Here is a 586-nt window from a genome sequence, read left to right on the forward strand (position 1 = left end):
CTTATCATAGCTCCAAGGACATTCAGGATCCACGGTTCCGTCTTTTGCTTCTCCATAATACTCCACCAGCATTGTTCTTTCTGTTTTAGTCTTGTTTCCAATTAGCTCTATAGGTCTTCCATCCATTAATCTAGATGGTTTTAGACCAGCTAAGGATATAATAGTTGGTGCTAAATCTATATTGATGACAGGCAGATCACTTGTGGTGTTCTCCTCAATGCCCGGACCTTTTATAATTAATGGTACTTTTATATCGGACTCGTAGGGTTGTCTTTTGTCATACATTTGTGCGTATTGTCCTGTGAAAATTAAGCTGGTAAGTAAAAATACTTTTAGACTTGGATCGAAAAGGTTATGTATAATACTAGAAAATTCAATTTATAATGTTTTTTTACTGAGGGTTTTTTTTTTGTTATAACTGTATTCAAGGCGAGAGTAGGTAAGTGTTATTTCAATTTTGAAATAGATTATAAGCTTATTTAGATTTATAAATAGATCTCTGAATGGCAATGGATATCCTATGATGATTATATCGTGTTAATGTTATCCATACCCATATGATATCCATTATCCGAGGTGTATATGA

At 33.4% G+C, this 586-nt stretch overlaps 1 protein-coding gene across 1 annotated transcript; it reads right to left on the minus strand.

Moving 5' to 3' along the window:
• Positions 1-6: 6 nt before the first annotated feature.
• LOC106122715 (N-acetylglucosamine-6-sulfatase-like) lies at positions 7-580 on the minus strand (the record flags this gene model as incomplete). Its single annotated transcript, XM_013318804.1, has 2 exons — positions 554-580; positions 7-299 (listed from the first exon to the last, which is right to left on the minus strand). Coding segments are annotated over exons 1-2 (297 nt in total), but the record flags the coding sequence as incomplete, so codon positions are not given.
• Positions 581-586: the final 6 nt, after the last annotated feature.

This window comes from Papilio xuthus, unplaced genomic scaffold (assembly GCF_000836235.2).
Source record: "Papilio xuthus unplaced genomic scaffold, Pxut_1.1 DF826869.1, whole genome shotgun sequence".
In the NCBI taxonomy this organism is placed as follows: domain Eukaryota; kingdom Metazoa; phylum Arthropoda; class Insecta; order Lepidoptera; family Papilionidae; genus Papilio; species Papilio xuthus.